Source organism: Vulpes vulpes, unplaced genomic scaffold, assembly GCF_048418805.1.
Source record: "Vulpes vulpes isolate BD-2025 unplaced genomic scaffold, VulVul3 u000000671, whole genome shotgun sequence".
NCBI lineage: Eukaryota > Metazoa > Chordata > Mammalia > Carnivora > Canidae > Vulpes > Vulpes vulpes.
The window spans coordinates 729,243-749,289 of NW_027325801.1; the positions used below are offsets into that span (position 1 = coordinate 729,243).

Consider the following 20,047-nt stretch of genomic DNA (forward strand, 5'->3'; position numbering starts at 1 on the left):
CCACCCTCCCCAGTCCCAGGCAGGCGGCCTGCAGCCCCTCGGCCTGAGTGAGCTCTGGGCCGGCCACTTCCCTCCACCTGCCGACCGTCCCACCGCGGCCAGAGCGGCCTGCAGCTCCCGGCTCACTGTCCCCACCCGTGTCCCCAGCCCCCCACATCACCCGCCATCCCGCCAGCCCACCTGCTCCCACAGCAGCGCTCACAATCTCCGGGACACGCGCCCCCCAAGGATGAACAAAATGTGCCCTGTGGGTACAATGGGACATTCGTCCTTAACAAGGACACCTGGCTGGCGCAGGGGATAGAGCCGGCTCCCATCGCAAGGTCTTTTTTTTTTTTTTTTAAGATTTTATTTATTCATGAGAGACACAGAGAGAGAGGCAGAGACTGCGGCAGAGGGAGAAGCAGGCCCCATGCAGGGAGCCCGATGTGGACTCGATCCGGGACCCGGGGTCACGCCCTGGGCTGAAGGCGGCGCTCACCCACTGAGCCACCCGGGCTGCCCATCGTACTTACTTTAAAAAAAAAAAAGAGAAAAAGAAAGACGTTTTGACAGATGCGAGAAATAAACGCACCAGAGAAGACCAATCGAGCGTGATTCCACTGGCGGGAGGCCCGTTCACAGTCACACCCCAGGTCACACCCCAGGCGCAGAGAGGGTGGTGGCTGGCGGGGCCAGGGCTCCCTGGGGCCGCGCCTCTGCGGGGGCCACGGAACCGCGCGAGCTGGACGCGGGTGGTGGTGGAGCGAGCGGCGCTTGATCTCGGGGTTGTAGGTTCAAGCTCCACGTCAGGTGTAGAGATTAGTTAACAATAAAATCCTCAAAATAATGTTTAAAATGACAAATTTTGGTTTTTATTAAAAAAGAAAAAGAACAGAACAGCTGTCCTGTCCGTTCAGCAGCCGCTGGCAGCAGGATCTGGGGCTCTGGGCCCTCCTGGTCCCTCGGGGCTCCCCTGAAGCCTCCCCTCCCCGGGCCGACTGGGCTCCTCCGAGTCCGCCCTGACGCTGCAGCCCCTCCGTGTCCTGGGGCCTCTGGGCTTCCCAGGCCTCAGCCGCCCCCCTCGGCTCCTCGGCTGGTCTTCCCACCCCAGCCTCCAAATGTGGTGGAGCCTCGGGCCTCTGGGGAGAACCCCTGGGACCCAGGGCGGCAGCTTTGCCCCGGAGATGCCAAGCCTTCATCTTCCCCCTGCGACTCCAGTGTGATGTGCCGCCACCCACCCGAGCCCACGCGGACTCGCTCCGTCCCGGCAGCTTCCACGCACAGGACCTGCTCTGCCCACCGGGCTGTTCTGGGGTATCCACTGCCCAGTGCGCTTGGCCTGGGGGCACAGTGTGTGTCACACGCAACACAGCCTGCACCCAGACCCCCAGGGCCCCCTCGGCCCCTGCTGCTGATCCTGCCCATGGCCCGCGTCTGCTGTCTTCTCCGAGTAAGACCCAAGTGACACACACGCCTCTGCCTCGGGGCCCCTGCTGGCATCGGGGGCTCCAGGCCGATCCCAAGTCCTCACCCTCTCCCTCCGCATGCTCTGCCATCAGCCCCCACCCCTGTGAAGCGCCGCCTCCCTCCCGGCAGCCTCCAGCCTCCTCCATCAGCACCAACACACGACGCGCCGTACTTCGAGGCCACAGGCATCCAGAAACACTACCAGGAGGAGGGGCGCTACGGCGAGGTCAGCGTGGCCCTCGGGCACGCCGTGGTTGCTAAAGTGGATACAACAGATCACGGAACCCGGTGCCTCGCTCCGGCAGCTGGCAGCATGCACCCATGTGGATGCGGACATGATGGGACGTTGCGGGCCGGGGTCGCCTGCAGAGTCCACAGCCCCAGGCCCCATAGCAGGTGACAGTAGGAAAGGAACCAGCTCTGGCCTCTGAACCCGTGTCCTCACCTGCAGGCCCTGGCAGGACTGGCCCACCCAGCAGCCCGGCCTCAACCCTGAGGCAGACTGCTGGGGCCTTGCCGAGCCACTAAGAGGGTGGGCGTGACCCCGCGGCAGGGAGGGGGAGGTGGCTCGGCCAGCTTGGGGCCAGACACGGGGGCAGGGGCTCAGATCCCAGCCTCACCTGGCCCAGGGGGAGGCTGGCTCCCTCCCAGGTGCCCAGGCACTACCCACCAGGGACGTGGGGGCCCTAACTCCTGCTCAGACCTGCCCCTGCGGAATCTACGGGCTCCGGGAGGCTGAGGGAAGACAGAGCAGCAGGCCTGGCGGGGGGGGGGGTGTTGTCACGGGACGGGACACAAGCAGCCACAGCTGCAGGGAGGTCAGACAGCGCCTTTATTGAGAGGAGGGAGGAGGGCGGGGGCTCCAGGGCTGACACACAGGCAGGAGTCACATGCAGAGTGGGTGGCCCTCCCCACCCCCAGGGCCCAGCGCACAGCCTCAGGCGTGCAGGAAGCGGTTGAAGGCGTTGTAGGCCGACTCCAGGTCAAAGAGCATCTGGCGCACCTGCGAGTCGTCGAGCTCGTCAGAGGCTGACATGCCGCTCAGGGTCTGCAGCCTGTGGAGCACAGCGCTGAGGGTGAGCGGGAGCGGCTGCTGGCCAGGCCAGGGGGCGCCCAGAGGCTTGGCGCAGCCGCACTCACCACTGGCTGACCGTCTGGCGGCCCTCGAAGTCAGGAGGCAGGTGGCTCATACGGTGCATGGTCTCCATCAGCTCCCGCAGGTCAGGCTGGATCTGTGCACAAGACGCGCGGCTTCCTCCTCCCTCCTCCTGGAGCCTGCCCCTCCACCTCTCCCCTGCCCTGCCATGCCGCCCCTGCACCCCTGCCCCCAGAGCCGCACCTCATCCATGGCACGGATCTCCAGGCGCAGTTTGTCCATCACCGTGATGAAGAGCTGGGGACGAGTGCGCACGTGAGGGACCGCAGACCCAGCCCAGGGGCCGAGGGTGGGGCCCCCCAGCCTGCTTCCCCTGCCCGACCGGCCTGGTCAGCCCCCACCCAGCCCCTCCGGCCTCGAGAACCCACGGTCTCCCCGCTCAGCCCGTCCCCTCGGCTGCCGGGTCACCTGGGTCCCTGCTGTGTCCCTGTCCCCACAGCCCCTGGCCCTCTACGCGCCCCCTCGCCCACATGTGCCTCCAGGGCCCTGGTGCACGGGGGCCTCTGGCCAGGTCCCTCCTGGATGCTGCCCACCCCCTGGCCACGCGGGAGCCCTCCCCGGAGGTTGCGGGCGCACCGAGACCACGTCGGCGATGCAGCGGTTGAGGTTGCCCTTGTCATCCTTGATGGTGATGGGCCGATCCTCCTTGATTCTCTCCATGGCCAGCGGGCAATCCAGCTGCGGGGGAGGAGGGGCGGGAGCATGGGTGCACAGCTCCCCCCCCCCCCAACAGCGCCGCCCGCCCCACCTCCCACTCACTCACACGGAACTTGCGGCAGAACTCGTCGATGGAGCTGATCTCCGCGCCCTGGACCTGCCGGAAGGCGGCTTTGTACTGGACCAGGAGCCGGGAGCAGGCCGCGGTGTACCTGCGGACACGGCCAGGCTGCGGCCCTGCTCTCCCGGGCCCCCCAGGCCCCCCCCGGACGCTCGGCAGCCCCTGGCAGGCTGGGAGGAGAGCAAGCAGAAGGGAGGGGTGGCCAACACGTGGCCCCCACAGGGGACGGGGACACGGACGCGCCCTCCCACTGCCCCGGGATGCAGCGGCCACGCCTCCCCACCCACAGCTCGCGGGCTCACCGCGCAGGCCTGTCACGCCGAGCTAAGGTCCCGTGTGGCTCCTAAGGGCCAGGCCAGGCCAGCAGCACATCCCCTGCTCGCCTCCCTGACCCTTCTGCCAACAGGGACCCGTGTGCCCGGGGAGCAGGCTTGGGACAGAAGCCAGGACCCAGGGGTGGGCACGCCTCCCCCCTGAGGCCCTGCAGCAGCACCAGGAGGATGTCCTGGCCGGGACGGTGCCCAGGCCGCCCGCCCTCCGGAGCACCCTCCTCGTGCGGGGACGAGGGGCTCACTCGTTGGGGGTGACGCAGTCCTTGATGTAGGCCTTCTCCAGAGCCTGCATCGTCTTCACAACGGCAAACAGCTCCGCCATGTTGTCGTACCTGAGGGCAGTGCGACCATCGGGCCACGGCTGCCAAGGCCCCGAAGGCCCCCAAGGCCCAGGGCGCCCGCGGTCCCGGGCGAGGCTGTTTGGCCTGCAGGGCACAGGCTCCTCGGGAACGGTTCCCCAGCCTGACCCTGTGCCCTCCTGACCTCAGTCAGCCGGGGGGTTCAGAGGTTGGAGGAAGCTCCTTGGGGGCTGCTGGGCACCGCGCGTGTCGGGGCGGGCGGTCTGGGGCTGAACTCACTTCTCCCGCTCCCGGGCGTTCTTGTACAGCTTCACCTCCTGTTGGAGAGAGGGGCCAGAGCGTCAGGCGGCAGGGCCAGGGAGGCCGCAGGGTCTGGGGGAGGCTCACAGCTGTCGGCTACTGGCCGCTGCGGCCAGGTGGGCATCGGCCACTCACCTCATACAGCTCCGGCTTGTTTCCAGGGGCTGCAACAGAGCAGAGAGCTAGCAGGCTGCCACACTGGTGGCCCCAGGGGGGCTGGTCCACCGTCCCTGGCCCCAAGGCCTGACCCTGTGAACTGTCCCCAAGAGCCCAGGGGCATCTGGAGGATGGGGTTCTAATTTCAGCTCTGCACCAGTCTGTAGGCAGGGGGGCCTGAGCAGAAGATGCCTCGGGCCAGCAGGCCACAGCCCAGGCCTGGGTCCCCCATTCCACCGCCACTCCTAGCGACCTTCCTCTACAGCAGAATGACCACACCTACTTACGGTGCAATGACAGCATACAAGTGACGTTTGTCACACATCTTGGGCCCTCTCCCCTGGCTAGACTTGAGAATGCCCGGGATGCCTGAGGTTCCAGCCACACTAAAGCTGTCATCTCTGTGCCCAACCGGCCCCACCTGGAGGTCCTCTCTGGGCCGTCTGATGATGAACAGCCCACGGACACAGACCTCCCCACAACCCCTGGCTTCTGCCGCAGGGGCTGAAGGCCTGGGCCCTCTGGGTCCCTGGGACCACGGTGGGCCACACTCACCTCCCATGCCTGGAGTGGCCGGGATCCCGTGAAACATCCTGCAGGCTCAGGTGGCCACAGCAAAGATCTGGGGAGCAGAGCCAGCGCCAACTCAGAGGTGACCCCCAACACTCCTGGGGCTCACGAATTGTTCCTCTGACCTCAGCAGAGTCAGATGAAAAATACCCGAGATAGAAAAACTTTAAAATTCCATGAACAACCGTTTTGTTCCATTTCCTGCTCCATTTTTTTAAAAAAGATTTTATTTATTTATTCACCAGAGACACAGAGAGCGGCAGACACAGGCAGAGGGAGACGCAGGCTCCACACAGGGAGCCCGATGCGGGACTCAATCCCGGGACCCCAGGGTCACGCCCTGAGCTAAGGTGGTGCTAAACCACTGAGCCCCCCGGGGCTGCCCTCCTGCTCTAGTCTTAACACGAGCTGCACCCGACCTCGGACGGGCCTCATAGTACAAAAGACGCATGTCCTCGTGGTAAAGGCCAAGGGGTTAATGAGTTCCTTGGAGTCTCCAGGCACAGGTGATAACATCTGGGGAGTGGCTGGGCGAGGCTGTCCTTGCATATTCCAGCCCGGGACTGGACGTTCTGACGCCAAGACCCCCGGCCCTGCCCGTTCCAGAGAATAACTGATTTATTGAGGACACGGGACACGGCCCTTCGCTCTGGTCCTTGGGTGCCCGAGCCAGGGGCGGGCTGGGTCTTCCTCCCCGAGTCTCCCAGACGCTCTGTCTGGATCTGCTCCCTCCGTGGCCTCCGCTCGCTTCCTGCTGCGTGAGGTTCCTGGTCTGCAGGAAGCGAGGACCTGGGGACCCCCGGGGCCCTGGACCCGGCCGCCCGCGGCACAGTGGCGCGCACAGGGTGCTGGGTGCTGGGTGGGGCCGCCCGCTGTGCCCTCGGGCCGGCAGGAGGCCGGGGAGCTGGGCCGCATCTCGGGCGAGCGGTGGCGGCCCCCGGGCGGGGGGAGGCGGCCCAGCCCCGGCCACCGACCCCGCAGGCAGCGCCCGCGCCCCCCGCCGCAGGGGCAGGAGCAGGGGCAGGGGCAGAGGCAGGGGCAGGGGCAGGGGCAGGGGGAGGGGCAGGAGCAGGGCAGGAGCGCCAGGCTCGGGCCGTCGGGGCGGGGCTGTCCCTCCGACCGGCCGTGCGGGCGACCCCGGCGCCGTCTTTCCCCCGGCCCGGCCCGGCCGCGCCCCGCCTCCCTCCCCCCACCGCCCCCGCCCCGTACCTGGGCTGCCTCGGCGGGTCGGGGCGGGTCGGGGCGATGGCGCCCCAGTGTGGATTCGGATCGGCCGCTCGGCGCTCTGCTTCCTTCTGCGCCTGCGCACGCAAGCCCCGCTATCTGCGCTCGACTCCCGAGGTCTGCGCCTGCGCACGCACTCCCCCCCCCCCGCGTCGGAGCCCCGACCGACCGACTACCGCCCTGACGTCTGCGCCTGCGCGCGCCGGAAACGGCCGGCCCCGCCCCCAGCCCCGCCCCCGGGCGGTCAGCGCGGACCCAGCCTGCACCCCAGCGGGCCCCCGGCCCCCCCCCCCGCCTTTCAGAGGAGCGGCGGCGGCGGCGGCGGCGTCCGTTTATTGGGGCGGGGGCGGGGGCGGGGCGGTCACAGGCGCCGGAAGAAGAGCCGGGAGCCTCGGTCCAGCGTGCAGGCGCCGGGGCTCGGCGGGCCGGCCAGCAGGCTCAGCGCGGCGCGGTCCTCGGGGGCGAGGCGGCGGCTGCACAGCTGCAGCTCCTGCACCCGCGCGGCGACCTGGTGCCACAGGCGCTGGCCCAGCGGGCCCTGGACGGCACAGCCTGCGGGCGGGGGCAGGAGCGGGCGTCAGCGGGGCCGGGGTGCGAGCGCCAGGGGGGCCCCGGGGCTGTGGGCCCGGCGGCCGGGCAGGAGGGCCACTGGCCAGAAAGCCGCAGCCGCATCTGTGCCGCCCACGGCTGGACACAACAGGGGTGCCCGCGGGCCTCCAGGGACACGGGGCCGCCCGGTCTGATCTCGACAGGTCAGCGCGCCCAGCAGGCTCAGGACCCAGGGAGCAGCCCCGTGCGCACACCCACTCCTAGCCCGGGTCCCCTGGGGGGCAAAGCCTGTACTCTCCTGCCGCAGGCCTAGCTGGACGTGCCAGGTACCGGGTGGCCAGTTGGGGTCACCCTCAAGACGGCTTTGGGGGGTGCCCTGCCAGGTGTGGCCCGAACAGGCTGGGAAGGTGGGGCCCCAGCAGCCCCTGCAGGAAGTCGGGAGGATCTCGTGGTAGCAAGTGTTTGCCGTCCGGACCTTGAGTTCCCTCCTCTTCCCAGTGGTAATTAGGAAGTCCTTGTGAAAGGGCATCTGTCCCCGGACCACAGGGTCTCTGAGGGTCAGGCTGACCGGGTCAAGAGCAGAGATCCCATGTTCCCCCTGCCTCACACCCCTCCCGGTCACATTGGTCGCTGTCCCCAAGCTTACCTGACAGGCCAAGGAAGCTGAGGCCTTGGGGCCGCATCTGGAGGGCAGACAGGAGCTCCTCCAGGCCCACACGTGTAATCTCAGGGTTGGCAGACAGGTCCAGGGAAATGAGTGAGGGGCAACAAGGAAGGCATCTGAACAAGGGACGTGAAGGAATCAGCCTCCAGGGACGGAGGCCCCCAACACTACAGAAAGCTGCCCCAGATAAACCACAGCTCTGGGAGCCACAGGCCAGGCCCTGTAGACTCTGCCTCTAGCACGGCACGGTGCACGCTTCTCCAGGGCTTGCGGGGCCCTGCCAAAGGCCAGGCCTGGTACGCCTGCCTGGCTCGAGTGCCCAACACTCCCAAGAGCCAGCTGAGGCTGGCAGGTCAAGAAAGGCCCTCGTATGGGCTGTTGCACACGGGGTGATGGGAGAGGCGCTCAGAAGCGTCAGGAGTGTAGGAAGGAGGCAGGGTCGGAGCTGGGAGGAGCCAGGTCCTGGGACACACTAGTGGGGAGGAGCTGCTATCCTGTCCCTGCTGACCCAGCTCCCCCAGGGTGCTGGCCTCGAGATCAGACTCCCTCAGAATGGGCAGGAGCGGCTTACCTGCTCAGGTCTTTCACGGCCTTGTCACCCAGATGGTTTGCAGACAGGCTCAAGTGAGAGAGAGCACAGCCTTCCTAGACAGAGCAGAGGCCCAGGGGGCCCGGGCTGGGTGTGGCGCGGGCTCTCCCTGCCTCGTAGTAGAGGCCCCATACTCAGGTCAGGGGTGTTCCTCCTTCCTCAGGAACCAGGGGGCATTGGCCTGACCCCCACTGCACCAGAGCATAGCGATATCGCTTCAATTTGCAGATCAAAGGGAAACAGGTAGAAGTAGTCACACCTGGTAGGTGCAAACCACAGGGACCAGCCCCACATGGAAGAGCCAGCGGGGAAAGCCCTGGGAAGCCTGGCAAGACCTTGGGACCTGCCTGGAGCAGGGGGGCCGCCCCGGGTCCCAGGCACCTTTCTTGCTGGCCAGGGACTCAGCCTGAGGCAGGCAGCCCTACAGAAAGCTTCCCCCGCAGCCGTACTTTCTGAAGCTTCAACCCTCTTTCCCGCCACGTTTTAGCTGTGGGACCAGGCTGGATGGCCCCAGGTGGCTCCTCTTTGGCACCCCCGCCCCACATACATACCTCGGTCAGGTATCTGACCACAGGCTCCACAAGGCCCGAGTCGCTCTTGCTGGCTGCCACGGAGCTAAGCTCCAGGCGCTGGAGGGTGCGGGCAGGCAGGCTCTTCAGGGCCCGGGCCAGGGCAGTGGTGCCCAGGATGTTGTAGGACAGAGACAGCGTCTTCAGGTGCGTGGCATCTGCACAGGGAATCGGAAGCCCGGTCAGCCACACACCAGCACCACCTCAGCCCCACGATCCCTCTGCGGAAGCTACTGTCCTTGAGACACTGCGCAGAATGGAGGTAGCTCCCACGGGGGATCTCCCGGGCAAGGAGGGGGCAGGGCTAGGCTCCTGAGCCCATCTTCTCCCCACCGACCCTGGGCACCTGCCTCCCTGTACCTGACGGGCTGGGCCAGGATGTGTGCATGTGGGGTGGGGCCAGGGAATACCATCCACTGCGCCACCCCAGCTTCTCCCCGGCACTCTCCCATCCCTGAGCCCCACCTTCCTGGCCCACCACGGCTGCAGAAAGCCCCCCAAGAGGCCCCCCAGTCCGCTTCTCAGTGCTGGGACCGCGGCCCACGGCTCGTCCTGGGGGAATGCCCCCAAGCCCAGGCAGGCCCAGCGCGTCCAGGTCTGGTGCCCCGGGGCTGCTCTTGCTCGAGGCTGGCTGTACCTCTGGAAGGTGCCCTTCTGAGGGCAGCTGGAACCCTGGGACCAGGAAGTGGATGTGCCCGCCAGCTCACCTTGGAAGGCGCTACCCAGGGCTGCCTGGTGGCTCAGGAGGAAGCTGGGGCCCAAGCCACAGGCCTGGAGGTGCAAGGTACTGAGTGAGGGGCAGGCCTGCAGGACGAACGCCAAGGCCTGGCCACAGCCATCCCCGAGGGGGTTCATGCTCAAGTCCAGCTCCTGCAGGTTCTGTGGAAGACATGAGCCCCTCTGGAGAACTGGTCTCCCCGGGCGCTGCCAGCACTGCCAAGTACAGCCCAACCCAAGGACGGGCTGAACGCAATGCTCTGCCGCCGCCCTGCTGCTCCCCGCGCCTCTACCTGCAAGGCGGTCTGCTCCCGGAGGCCCATGGCCAGCTGGCGTAGACCCTCAGGGCCCAGGTGGTTGGAAGAGAGGTCAAGGAGGACGAGGCCAGGCAGGGTGCCCAGGGCGGCCAGCAGCTCAGCAGCACATCCATCCGCCAGCCGGTTCCCTGCCAGGCACAGCTCCCGGAGCGCCGCGTGCAGCTTGAGGGCGCGCAGGAGGGGGGTGAGCTGGGTCTGGCGCAGGGCCAGGGAGCAGGCGCTGAACGAGGGGCCGGAGTCCTGGCAGCCCATGGCCTGCAGCACCTGCTGGTGCTCCTCTGCAGGGGAACGCGGTGTCAGCAGAGCCACAAGCTGCTCTGCCCTGGGCGCCCTGGGGACCCAGCCAAACATGCCCACCTCCTCGGGAGCCCTGGGACGCCCAGCGGGGTGCTGCAGAGCCCACTCCCACAGGCCTGTGGACCCGCATGGGCCCCCAACCATGGCCGGTGGACAGGGTGACCCCTCTGTCCTGGTCAGGCCCTCCTCGGCAGGGCCTATCCTCCGTCAGCCACCCCACGTCTCCAAGGCACACTTCCTTGGAAAGCCACCCCGGGCCCAGCCTCCGGTGGCTCTGGTGACTCCATGCCATCCCGCTGCCAACGGGGCCTGTCTTCCCCCACCTGCCAGCACATCGTGGGCACGGGGTAGAGGACGAAAGCCCGAGGCCAGCTGTGCGGGGAGGGTGCCCACGGTGGACGTGAGGCCCCAGACCTGGGAGTGGCACAGGAGCCTGCACAACCGGGCCCCGACCCAGCTGCTTCGTGCCCCCTGGGCCCTCACCTTGCTCCAAGCTCTGGCAGGCCCTGCGGTATCGGTCGGTCAGCGGGGGAAGATCCCACGACGTGACCTCGGCCAACACCTGAGGGGCGCCACCAGTAAGCTGCCCAAGGGGCTCCCAGGGCCGGGGTGTTCCCTGCCCTCAGCGCCCGGCTTCTTGCCGCTCACCTCCTCGTTACTCTGCAGGACGTCAGGAATGGGGTCCTGTGGGGCCAGCAGGGCTCCCTCCTTTCGCAAGAGGAGCCTCGGCAGCAGCCCACAGGCCTGGCAGTAGCGCTGGGCGGCCTGCTCCGCGAGCCAGGCCACGGAGTGGGCCTCCTTGCTGCGGGGGGAGAGCTGCGCTGGCCAGGAGCCGACGGAGGCCCCGCGGCCCCGCCATCCCTGCTCGGGACACACCCGGGCCCCCAGCAGCCTCACAGACGGCCGGCTCTTCCAGGCTTTTCCTGGGGCCACGGGGCCCGACCCAACCAGGCCCGGGTCCTGCCACTGCGTGTGCAGGGCGCCTTCACCAGCCCCCAGCCGGCAGGGAGGACGCAGCTGGTCAGCGCAGGCCTTGGTGCCCACGCCACCAGATAGCACACACGAGGCTCTCCCGGGGCCCAGGGGAGCCGGGCCTGGGCGCCCACGCGCTGCCTTACCTGTGCGGGACGGGAACGAGGAAGAGGCTGTCCTGCACTCGCACTCGCACCCGGATGGGAGGGGGCACAGGCGGACCCTGGGGGGCGCAGGGCGACGGGCGGACTCAGAGACCCGGTCCCCGGCCCTGACCGGCCCTCCGTCCCCACCGGCGCAGGGCACCCACCGAGGGCTGGCCTGCCGCAGGGCTGTCCTCACCAGGCCCCGAGGCCCGGGACGTGTCGGGGCTCCGCGGAGGCTCTGCCGCTGCGCCGCCCTCTCCCCGCGCCCCGATCGGTGTGTTCCAGCTTGTGAGATGGGGCAGCCGGCTCTGCCTGGTCCGGGCCCGGGGCCGCGGCCTGCCCGGGCTCCTGCTGCCTGACCCGGGGGCGCTGCGGCTGGTGCCCTGGGGGCGGGGCACGGGGCCATCCTGGTGGCCATGGGTCAACGGCAAGTCGTCCTCCAGCCAGTCGCCCGCCAGCCAGTCCTCCTCGGGGATGAGCGCCGCCCGGTGGGGATCGGGCTCGCCCGGGCCCCGAGGGCCGACCCCCGCCGCGGCGTCCCTGCTGCTGCTGGAGCCAGGCCTCCGGGCCGCCTGCTGTGCGGGGACAGAGTGCCGCGGCCGCTTCGGGGTAGGCCGGGCCGGGCCGTCCTCGTCCTCTGAGCTGCTGCTGCTGGCCAGCGTGTGCCTGCTCCTCCAAGGCCGGGCCCCCGGGGGCTCCGGGGACCCTGGGCAGGGGCTCAAGGGAGGCGAGATCTCGGGGTCAAACAGATGGCTGCGTGGAAGGCCGTGGGGAGCTGCGGGGGGACGGGACCTGGCATGAGGCCCCGGCCCCGCCCGGCCACCTGTGCTCCACTGCCCCCGAGAAGCAGGGCCTGGGGCACCCTCAGGCCAGGGAGAGGGTCCCCAGGTGCAGAACAGGTCTCTCCTTGCCTTGGCCTGCCGCCGCCGCCCGGAGCAGCCTCTCCATGGCCCCAGCCTTCTCTCGGGTCTCGCTGTCCAGATCCCGGCCGTACAGCTTCACCCACTGCTGCAGAGTCTCCAGTGGGCTGTGCCCCTGCGCAGCAGCCAGCTCAGCGGGGGCGCCGCCCCAACAGCCCGAGCCCCCCTGCCCCCCACACTCACCTTCGAGGTTCGGAGGGTCACGGATGCCCCCCGTCCAATGAGCAGCTCGGCCACCTCAAAGTGACCGCAGGTGAGGGCGTCGTGCAGGGGAGTGATGCCCTCACAGCCCTGGCCGCCTGGGTCGTCCACCACAGCCCCGTGGTCCAGCAGGAAGCGGACGATGTCTGAGGGCCGGGGACAGGAGCTAGCTCCCAGCCCTCGGCGGCCCCGCCCCGGCGTCCCGGCCCCTGTACTCACCCAGATGCCCATAGTTGCAGGCCTCATGCAGGGGTGTCCAGCCACAGTAGTCCCGAGGGTTCAGAGGGTGGCCCTGTGACCGAGGATGACAAGGAGCCTAGCCCTGAGTACCCCCCGGCCCACTGCAGGGCTCTGAGGTTCCAGGAGGGCCAGGGCCTGGGTCTCAAAGGCCAGAATGAGCACTGCGGGCCCCTCCCCAGGCCTGGCCCGACCCCGGCCGACGTCCCAGCAGAGGGAGGTAGTCTGCACACGAGACGCACCATTTTGGGGAGGCCCCTGCAGGGGTTCGTGGGGGCTAGCAGCCACGGTGCACCCTCCAGCCCCGTGCCCCATGCCACCCTCCGGGGAAGAGTCCGGCCCCCAGGGCACCTAGAGAGCACGGTGGGAGGCGCACCTGTCTCACGAGGTCCTGGACGCGAGCCAGACGGCCCTCGATGCAAGCTCGGTGCAGGAGAGTCTCCCCAACGTCATTGCGCCGGTTCCACTGTGGGCAGTTGCCCCGGGACAGGGGGCAGAGGTGTGAGGGGACCGGGCAGGCCTGGCAACCACAGGAGGGCCACGCAACGCCCCGTACCATCCTCACCTTGCTCGCGCTCCGCTGGCCCAGGCAGCCCTGCAGCTCCTCATCCTCCTCTGGCTTCTGGGACAAGCCGTCAGCATCGCCCTCTGGAACAGAGCAGCGCCCACCGGGTGAGCCAAGCCCCGCTGCCCCGACCGCAGGGCACCCTGACCGCCAGGCCCAGGGCCGCCACCGTCCACTGCCAGCCCTGCCGGTGGCTGCCACCCTCGCGGTCCCTTTGCCCACAGGGGATGACCCGCCCTATCTGCCCACCTGTCGCCTCACCCCGCGCTTGGACCCCACCCGAGACTCGTGTCCCCCTCCTGAAAGCACCTGTCGGCCTGGGTCCTGCTCCGGGAGACAGCTCATCCCGAGCCCACGGGGCCTTCACCTGCACACGCCGGCCCTCCCGTCGGCGTCTGCCTCTGGCTCGCTCGCTGCCCAACCCCCACCTCCCCTCCGCTCGTCCCGTCCACTCTCTCTGCCTCTGGTCCCCGCAAGAACCTTCTCTCTCACGTGCTCCTTCTGCAGCAAGCACGCATTGAGCGGCGTCACCTCGAGTCCCTGCTCTGGCCCCAACGCTCCCGTGGGCCCCACACTGCCCACCGGTGACCCCAGCCCAACCCCCCTGCGCATGAACTCCCCGCAGCGCTTGGCCTCTCACTCAGAGGTTCTGGAAGCCACTCAAGTTCGAATCTGACCTGATTCCTCAAGGCCTCGGGGCTGGGCGCTCCCCAGCTGCCTGCCCTCTTATGCGGCCCGCCCTGTGCCCCCCCCTTCCATTTCTGCAGGTCTGACACTGCACCTGCTGCTCCAGGAACGTTCCAGGCACCCTCCCCCCAGCCCTCCTCCATCCACCAGCACGAGCACCCTTCCCACGGCCCGTGAGCAGCCCCCACGGCGGCTCCCCCCACACCAGCCCCAGCCTGGGGCCCAGCGAGAGCAAGTGCCGGGGCGGCCATGGTGGCATTCGGGCCTCACCACTCTCGGAGAGCTCCATGTCGCTGGCCTCGGGAGTGTCACTGTCGCCCTCCTTCTCTTCCTCCTCGTCTTCCTCCTCGTCTCCGGGCACGCTCAGCTCCTGCAGTCTGGCTGCAGTGGTGGGGGCCTCCTGGGGCTGCAGCCTCAGCTGCACAGTGTGGAGGTGCTGCAAGACCTGCCTCTAAGGAGCGGGGGATGCCGGGCTCAGGGCCACAGGGGAACCGGATGCCGAGTGGGGGAGAAGGAGGCGGGGGCGAGGACAGGCAGGCTGTGCTAGGGGATCCCGCGTGGGCAGGGGCGCGGGCAGGCTTCCGTACCTGCAGCCGGGGCTGCTGGGCCTGCTGGGCACAGCCAAGAGCCTTTTGGAAGCATGGTGCCAGCAGCTCATAGGCGTCCCCGGCTTCCTCTCGGGACAGCGCGATGTTTAGCCAGGTCTTGGCCTCCTGGAGCAGGAGGAGGAAGGATGAGCTTGGGGGCCACTGCCCACCCGCTGAACGGGCCGCACCCCGGGCTCAAGCTCCCACGTTGCCCCCATGAAGCAGAAGGATGGCGGCGCGGTGCCTGTCCACGCCCAACGCTCCAGGGAGGCAGTCCTGAGGCAGAGCTCGGGGACCTCCTTGGAGTCCCTCTGTATCCCACACCCCGGGTGGGGCCGGGCGCCCTCCCACTCACCTCCAGAGCGTCGCCACCACGCAGCCTCAGCTCCTGTTCGTAGTGGGACACAGCCCGGCGGTGGTCCTTCATGTCTCCCAAGGTGGTGGCCAGGGACACGTGGATGACGGCCAGCTCGGGCCCTGGCCTGCCCAGCAGCTCCGCGAAATGCAGCTGCAGAGACAGTGACAGTGAGGCCAGGGCTGCCTTGCACCTTGCCGGCTGGAGGTGTTACCACCCCGCCCCCCTCCTCGGCAGGGGACGCACACCTGCTTCTGGTAGGCCTCAGCCGCCTTGGGGAAGTCGCCCGCCTTGGAGAACAGGTCCCCCAGCTGCTCGCAGATGGCCATGGCACCCTGAGGGTCACTGCCCTCAGACTCCTGCAGCTGCCGCTGTAGCTGGACCACAGCCAGCACTGCGGGACAGGGCCTCGCGTGAAGGGTGGTGCTGCGTGCGCGCCGCCCTGCCTCTGCCCCTGCCCCTGCCTCTGCCCCTGCGCTGTGCCCTCCGGCGGGCCAGCCACCCTCTCCAGGCCCCCGCTCACCCCGCAGTAAGAGCGGGTAGTAAGAAAATGTACCACGGGGCCCACGAGGATCCGAACTAATAAAGGACAACCTAAAGCAGCACCTGGCTTGCAGGGGAGCTACACTGCCTGCCGCCTGCCGGTCTTCGCAGGCCACACACGCTGTCCACTCTCCCATCCTCCTACGTCAGACTTGCGTCTCCACTTTGCCCGTGGAGATCCTGGCGCCAGTATAAACGCCCAGCCGGGCTCCTGACCATCTCAGTCCCCCACCCCCTGCCCCCTGCTGCCACTGAAGGCTCAGAGAAAAGTGGGGGTCTCTTCCCAACAAGGGGGTGGGGCAGGGAAAAGCTCCCCACTGATGTGGCCACCTCTCCGCCCCTTTGGGGGAACTTCAGCCCCCAGGTCCCCAGGCTCACCATATTTGAGGGTCCGGCAGACGGCTGCCTTCTGCAAAGGCTTCTGGAAGCCCAACCTGTAGGCTTTCTTCAAGGCTCTCTTGGCAGCCAAAAAATCCCCCAGGTCTTGGAGGATCTGGGGGGCAAGGGAAGGTGAGATGGGCAGGCTCCCCAGAGCCGAGCCCCTCTGTGGCTAAGCCCAGAGCTGTGAGAGCGGCACCTGTGAGATGAGCACACAGCACTCGCTCTCCATGAGCTCCTTCCTCAGGACACGTGCACACTCTCGGGCCCCCTCCAGGCAGCGCATGGCTTGGGAGTGCTGCCCTTTGCGCCAGTGGATGGCACCCAGGTTGTAGCGGGCACGGAACAGGTCCTCATGGAGGTGGTTCTGCCTGCGGGTGGTGACAGGTACTGAGGCCCTGGGCACTCCTGCTTGGGAAAGCACACGGGGTACCTGACGTGCAGACGTGCAGCTGTGGATGCTAAGCTGAGCCTGCTCCTTCCCCAGCCCCTGCCACAGAAGTGATCTGGGCATGCAGGGCCTCCTCTGTTCATAGGGGACGGGCAGGGACAGACGGGTTTGCTCAGGGGCTCCTGCCTCTAGGGACAGAGGCCTTACTCAGCGAGGAAGATGCTCTTCCGGAAGTAGTCGTTGCACGGGGCCATCTGCTGCAGGCTTTCGAAAGTGAGGCCCAGGTTGAGGTAGAGTCGGGTCCTCATCTCATTCAGCTCTCGCTTGGCCAATGTACCTGGAAGAGGCCCCCCCGCAACACCCACTCAGTGCCTTGCAGCCACTTGGGGTGTGCAGCCTCTCCCCGACCCCTCCTGTTTCGCACCGTGGGTGCCAGGGGTCCTGCTGTAGACAGAGTGTAGGAGGACACAGGGCGGACCGCGCCCAGACCTGAGGTTGGAGGAGCATGGGCCACGCATCTCCTGATGGGAAGCCTTATGGACAGGTCTCAGCCTTGCAGAGGAAGGGCTGTGCCACACGGACAGGACGGGCAGTGCAGCTACAGCCTCCTGGGCCAGGGGTCTGGAGGCAGGGGCTGGGGCAGCTAGGCCTCAGAGCGCTCACCCCGCAGCTTCTCGTCCACAATAGCCAAGCTCTTCTCAAAGGCAGCCTGCGCCTGCAGCAAGGTGTCCTTTGACTGGCAGTGGTCATAGATGTCCAGGTAGGTGCGGCCGATTGTGGCCCAGGCCCTCTGCTGCTCAGTGTGATTGGACAGAGAACAGGCCAGCTCCAAGTAGCGATGCTGGTGCTGGGGTGCAGAGGAATGGCCATTGGGAGCCAACCCCCTCCAAGCAAATCCTATATGCACCCCAACTCCAGGAGATCTCTACCTTTGCTAAAGAGAGTCCCCTACTCCCCCAAATCCCCAGAGCGGACCAAAGCCAGGCTGCACATGTCTCCTCTCTTCTATGCCAAGGGCTGCCTGTGGGAATGGTGGTGCCACACTCCAACCAGCCAACGTCAGGATGGGGAGTTTGCTGGGTTGCTGCACCCCCCTAGCCAGGACGGGAGCAGGCCCTCTGTGGACGGGGGGGCCCAACTCCCCAGCCGGCCCACAAACACAGCTCAAGTGTTTCGTCCATTAATGGTTGCTGGGCCCAGGCTCCTGGGACCCGCCATCATGTGCCCACCCAAGGACCGGGCTCCAAGCCCCTGGCACAGGGCTGTCTGAAGAGGCCGTGTCCAGGCATGTCCACCTCTAGCCGGAGGCTGGTGCTGCAGACTGTGCTTCCCTCCACAAAAAAGGGACTGGAAGGAAGCTGGGCCCTGGAGGGCTGTGTGGTCGGTGCCAGGGTGGGTGCCGAGGTGGACGGGAGCCCACCTTCAAGGCAGCGTTGTAATCCTCCAGCTCAGCCAGCCGCTCTCCGATCTTGCGGTGGGCCACGGCACAGCCCAGGGCATCGTCCACGCTCTCCAGGAGCTGCAGCTCGTGCTGGTGCTCCCGCAGGGCCTCTGCGTAGCGGCCTGGGTGGGCAGGAACGGCGGGGCAGTGGGTCGGGGCCCGGGGGCGAGCGAGGCGCTGACACCGGCCCCTCCCCGGGGGCCCCTCCTCCCTTCCGGTCCCGGGGCCACCCCACACCTCCCGACACCCCGAACCACAGGTGGGCGAGGCGCCCAGCACGCACCGCGGCTGGCCAGGAGCTCCCCCAGCTGGTGGCAGGCGGCGGCCTCCTCCCGCAGCTGCCCGCTCCTCTGGGCCTTGGCCTTGGCCTTGCTCAGCTCTGCAGAGACACGGAGCCGGGAGGCTGAGCCCTCGGCTGTGCGGCCGGCCCCGCTCCCCGCGCCCCCCGGCCCGGTCCCCCCGCCCCCGGCCCCCGGTCCCCGCCCGCTCCCCGCGGCCCCCGGCCCGGTCCCCCCGCCCCCGGCCCCGCTCCCCCCGACCCCGCTCCCCGCCTGCTCCCGGCCGGGAGACTCACGGCGAAGCTCGCGCTCAGCGCTCATGCTCAGGCCGCCGCTCGCCGGGATCCGGACTTCCCGCGCTCCCAGCCGCAGGCCCCGCCCCCGACTCCGCCCCCGCGGCGCGGAGCATCCCGGGAAGTGTAGTCAGCGTCCCGGTGCCCCCTGGGAGCTGTAGTCCGGCTGGCATGGGAGGGGGGCGGCGAGAGGGCGCGAGCCGCGGGGGCTGCCCGGGCCGGGGCTCCTGGCCGAGCCGCGCACCGCCGCCACGCACACGCCCAGCCCCGGTGCAGGAGGACGCGGGGGCGTCTGGCGGGGTCCAGGCCGCCGCGAGCGAGCCCGAGCCCGAGCCCGAGCCCGAGCCCGAGCCCGAGCCCGAGCGCGAGCGCGAGCGGACCGTGCGGGGCAGCGGCGCGGGCACCGGCCGTGCAGCGCGGCGGCCGCGCGCGGGCCGAGGGGGGCGGGGCTGCGGGACACGGGCGGGCCCCGGCGGGAGCGGCTGGCTACCGCGCCGACCCGGGCGCCCCCGTCCTGGAGCGGAGGGGCTCCGCGGGCCCCCGCTCGGTCTGGGGCTCAGAGCAGGACCCACAGGCCGCGGCAGGGAGGCCGGCTCTGCCCGGCAGGCCCAGGGCGAGGTCCCCGCGCACACCGCGGACGCCCGCCGCCCCGCCGCCCCGCCGCGCCCCGCCCCGCCCCGCCGCCTGTCCAGGGCGCCGGGAGCCCGGGAAGCACACCCACGGGGCTGGCTTCTCGCAGAAGGAGACACAGACAAGACGTGGTTTGGAGTTTTTTTGAAACTATAGTTACATACAGAAAACATCCAAAGAGAACACAGACCACAACAGCGACATGGAAGTCATTTCCCACAGTGATAAAAACGCCTCTCGCTCTACTCTTTAAAAAATTATATTTTTATTATTTTTGTAAATGTCTCACTTGGATGAACTGAGGGATGTAGTGCTTGTGCGGGAGTGGCCATGGCAGGGAGGGAGGGGCCAGCTTGCTCTGTGCCCCCAGGCGCCCCCACATCGGTGGGGTTGCACCCCCACTCTCCTAAGTCAGGGTGCCAAGGTGGCAGGGGTCCTGGAGACAGACAGTGCTGTTTGCTCCTTCCTAACAGCATGGGGGGGACATCCCCAGTAAATCAACGACCCTCGGTGAGATGCCACGAGGATATCGTGACACCAGCTCCTAGGCGTGGCTGGGACATACCACCATCTCCCAGGGTACCTGGCCCCCCAGGCCGTAAGGCTCAGCTGCTGAGGTGGGGACGGGACACTGGGAAGTATGACCACTCCTCTTGGCCACCCCCAGACACATACCCCTGCAAGAAGGGCCTTGTGTGGGTGCCGTCCTGCCCCCACGCCCTTGGGCTGCCGGAACTGGTGGGCCCTATGCCCCCAGCGGCCAGGAACCCCAGCCCGCTGTCACCCCCAACCCCAAGGCCGCTAGCCCCGGGACTGCAGAGGCAGAGCTGAGAAGGCCCGGCCACATGCCTGACCTGCGTGCAGATCTGCTGCCTCTCACCCGCCCCGCCCAGCAGAGTCTTGGGGTGCCACCCCCCCCACCGCCCACTCAAATCTGTCCCTCAGGCAAGCCTGCCCTGCCCTGGCTCCTCCATAACACAGTCGCTTTCAAATCCAGAAACTCTACAAAGACGGCATCCCCACCCCCACCCCCCGAGAACCGCTGAGCTGCAAGGACACGGCACCGTCCCTTCCACACACAAGCCGGCCCACAGCTATGTCACCCTCCGTGCCCACTAGGCGGGGAGCCCTCGAGGGCAGTGGGACTCCCCCACCAGGGTGAGCCCCGACACGTGCCGGCGGCTAGGCTGGCATCTTTCTTTGGTGTGTGTGTGTGGCGGGCTGCAGGAAACCAAGCACAGCACCTCTGGGTGCCCTCAGCGGCCAGGTGCAGGTGGCCTGGCAGGAGGGCTCCCCGGAAGCCCCGCGCCCTAGGCTGCAAACGGGAAGCTGCCACCGTCTTCTCAATACAGCTCAGCAAGCTGCCCTGCGGGGAGAAGTGGCTCAAGGGCCACCGCCTGGGCTAGACACCAGGGCAAGGCTTTCACTCCACCCAGTGACTCCAGCTCCGGAGGGAC

At 68.1% G+C, this 20,047-nt stretch overlaps 2 protein-coding genes and 1 long non-coding RNA gene across 5 annotated transcripts; 1 reads left to right on the forward strand and 2 right to left on the reverse strand.

The window, feature by feature from the left end:
• Positions 1-2,258: 2,258 nt before the first annotated feature.
• VPS28 (VPS28 subunit of ESCRT-I) lies at positions 2,259-6,379 on the reverse strand. Of its 3 annotated transcripts, none has more exons than XM_072745839.1 (10): positions 6,250-6,379; positions 5,026-5,092; positions 4,450-4,478; positions 4,294-4,331; positions 3,958-4,047; positions 3,369-3,474; positions 3,182-3,283; positions 2,789-2,842; positions 2,590-2,681; positions 2,259-2,504 (listed from the first exon to the last, which is right to left on the reverse strand). In XM_072745839.1, exons 2-10 carry the CDS (start codon positions 5,060-5,062, stop codon positions 2,387-2,389), a joined length of 666 nt encoding a protein of 221 aa, XP_072601940.1. In that variant the 5' UTR covers positions 5,063-5,092; positions 6,250-6,379; the 3' UTR covers positions 2,259-2,386. The 3 variants fall into 3 exon arrangements, with proteins under 3 accessions (XP_072601940.1, XP_072601942.1, XP_072601941.1); XM_072745841.1 differs by having other exon boundaries at positions 4,199-4,331; positions 6,250-6,333; XM_072745840.1 differs by lacking the exon at positions 3,958-4,047.
• Positions 6,380-6,533: 154 nt separating this feature from the next.
• TONSL (tonsoku like, DNA repair protein) lies at positions 6,534-18,095 on the reverse strand. The gene is made up of 26 exons (XM_072745838.1): positions 17,964-18,095; positions 17,673-17,768; positions 17,369-17,511; positions 16,612-16,795; positions 16,156-16,285; positions 15,757-15,928; positions 15,558-15,672; positions 14,885-15,030; positions 14,637-14,789; positions 14,282-14,407; positions 13,965-14,145; positions 13,008-13,090; positions 12,819-12,908; positions 12,425-12,497; positions 12,188-12,351; positions 11,996-12,119; positions 11,249-11,859; positions 11,085-11,161; positions 10,615-10,768; positions 10,450-10,528; positions 9,646-9,947; positions 9,343-9,514; positions 8,618-8,793; positions 8,049-8,122; positions 7,460-7,593; positions 6,534-6,816 (listed from the first exon to the last, which is right to left on the reverse strand). Exons 1-26 carry the CDS (start codon positions 17,986-17,988, stop codon positions 6,626-6,628), a joined length of 3,975 nt encoding a protein of 1,324 aa, XP_072601939.1. The 5' UTR covers positions 17,989-18,095; the 3' UTR covers positions 6,534-6,625.
• Positions 12,979-15,241, forward strand: LOC140597448 (uncharacterized). Its single transcript, XR_011999268.1, has 2 exons — positions 12,979-13,114; positions 13,775-15,241. It is a non-coding gene; the product is annotated as an uncharacterized lncRNA (long non-coding RNA).
• Positions 18,096-20,047: the final 1,952 nt, after the last annotated feature.

What these genes read in the sequence shown, in the direction of transcription:
- VPS28 (XM_072745839.1), bottom strand. Translation starts at nt 5,062, where the DNA reads ATGTTTCACGGGATCCCGGCCACTCCAGGCATGGGAG. An exon ending in GGCCACTCCAGGCATGGGAG is followed by an intron (nt 4,479 to 5,025) that starts GTGAGTGTGGCC and finishes GCTCTGTTGCAG; the next exon opens with CCCCTGGAAACAAGCCGGAG. An exon ending in GCATCGCCGACGTGGTCTCG is followed by an intron (nt 2,843 to 3,181) that starts GTGCGCCCGCAA and finishes ACTCGTCCCCAG; the next exon opens with CTCTTCATCACGGTGATGGA.
- TONSL (XM_072745838.1), bottom strand. Translation starts at nt 17,988, where the DNA reads ATGAGCGCTGAGCGCGAGCTTCGCC. An exon ending in TGACCCTCCGAACCTCGAAG is followed by an intron (nt 12,120 to 12,187) that starts GTGAGTGTGGGG and finishes GCTGCTGCGCAG; the next exon opens with GGGCACAGCCCACTGGAGAC. An exon ending in GGGAGCAGACCGCCTTGCAG is followed by an intron (nt 9,515 to 9,645) that starts GTAGAGGCGCGG and finishes TGTCTTCCACAG; the next exon opens with AACCTGCAGGAGCTGGACTT.